We start from the raw sequence: 576 nt of genomic DNA, 5'->3' as shown, positions 1-576 counted from the left end.
CCAGTACACTTCCCCTGTCGCCAAGCGCTGCTGCCAGGACGGGCTGACGCGGCTGCCCATGGCGCGCACCTGTGAGCAGCGGGCGGCCCGGGTGCAGCAGCTGGCCTGCCGCGAGCCCTTCCTGTCCTGCTGCCAGTTTGCCGAGAGCCTGCGCAAGAAGGCCCGGACCAGGGGCCAGGTGGGCCTGGCCCGAGGTGAGGGGCTGGGTGTCCGGGGCACTGGCCGGGGCCCCTGGATGGTCAGGACGGCCCCCTCCTCACCGCCCTCCACCGTGTGCCCCTGCAGCCATGGAGCTCCTGCAGGAGGAGGACCTGATCGAAGAGGATGACATCCCCGTGCGCAGCTTCTTCCCCGAGAACTGGCTTTGGAAAGTGGAAGAAGTGGACCGCTTCTCCCAGTGAGGGCGCGCATGGGGCCTGGCCTTGTCTCTGGGCTGTGTCGGGGTCCTGCCCAGCGTGGGACCCAGCTTCTCACCTTTCCCACTGCAGATTGCGACTGCTGCTCCCGGACTCTCTGACCACGTGGGAGATCCATGGCGTGAGCCTGTCCAAAACCACAGGTGCGGTCACCCTGCCT

The 576-nt window shown here is 67.9% G+C and overlaps 1 protein-coding gene across 1 annotated transcript; it reads left to right on the top strand.

The window, feature by feature from the left end:
• Positions 1–6: 6 nt before the first annotated feature.
• LOC104984866 (complement C4-B-like) lies at positions 7–559 on the top strand (the record flags this gene model as incomplete). Its single annotated transcript, XM_010834842.1, has 3 exons — positions 7–194; positions 286–397; positions 489–559. Coding segments are annotated over exons 1-3 (319 nt in total), but the record flags the coding sequence as incomplete, so codon positions are not given.
• Positions 560–576: the final 17 nt, after the last annotated feature.

This window comes from Bison bison, unplaced genomic scaffold (assembly GCF_000754665.1).
Source record: "Bison bison bison isolate TAMUID 2011002044 unplaced genomic scaffold, Bison_UMD1.0 scf7180017465059, whole genome shotgun sequence".
NCBI lineage: Eukaryota > Metazoa > Chordata > Mammalia > Artiodactyla > Bovidae > Bison > Bison bison.
Note: the sequence above shows the minus strand (reverse complement) of the source record. Positions and strands in the feature narration are given on the sequence as shown.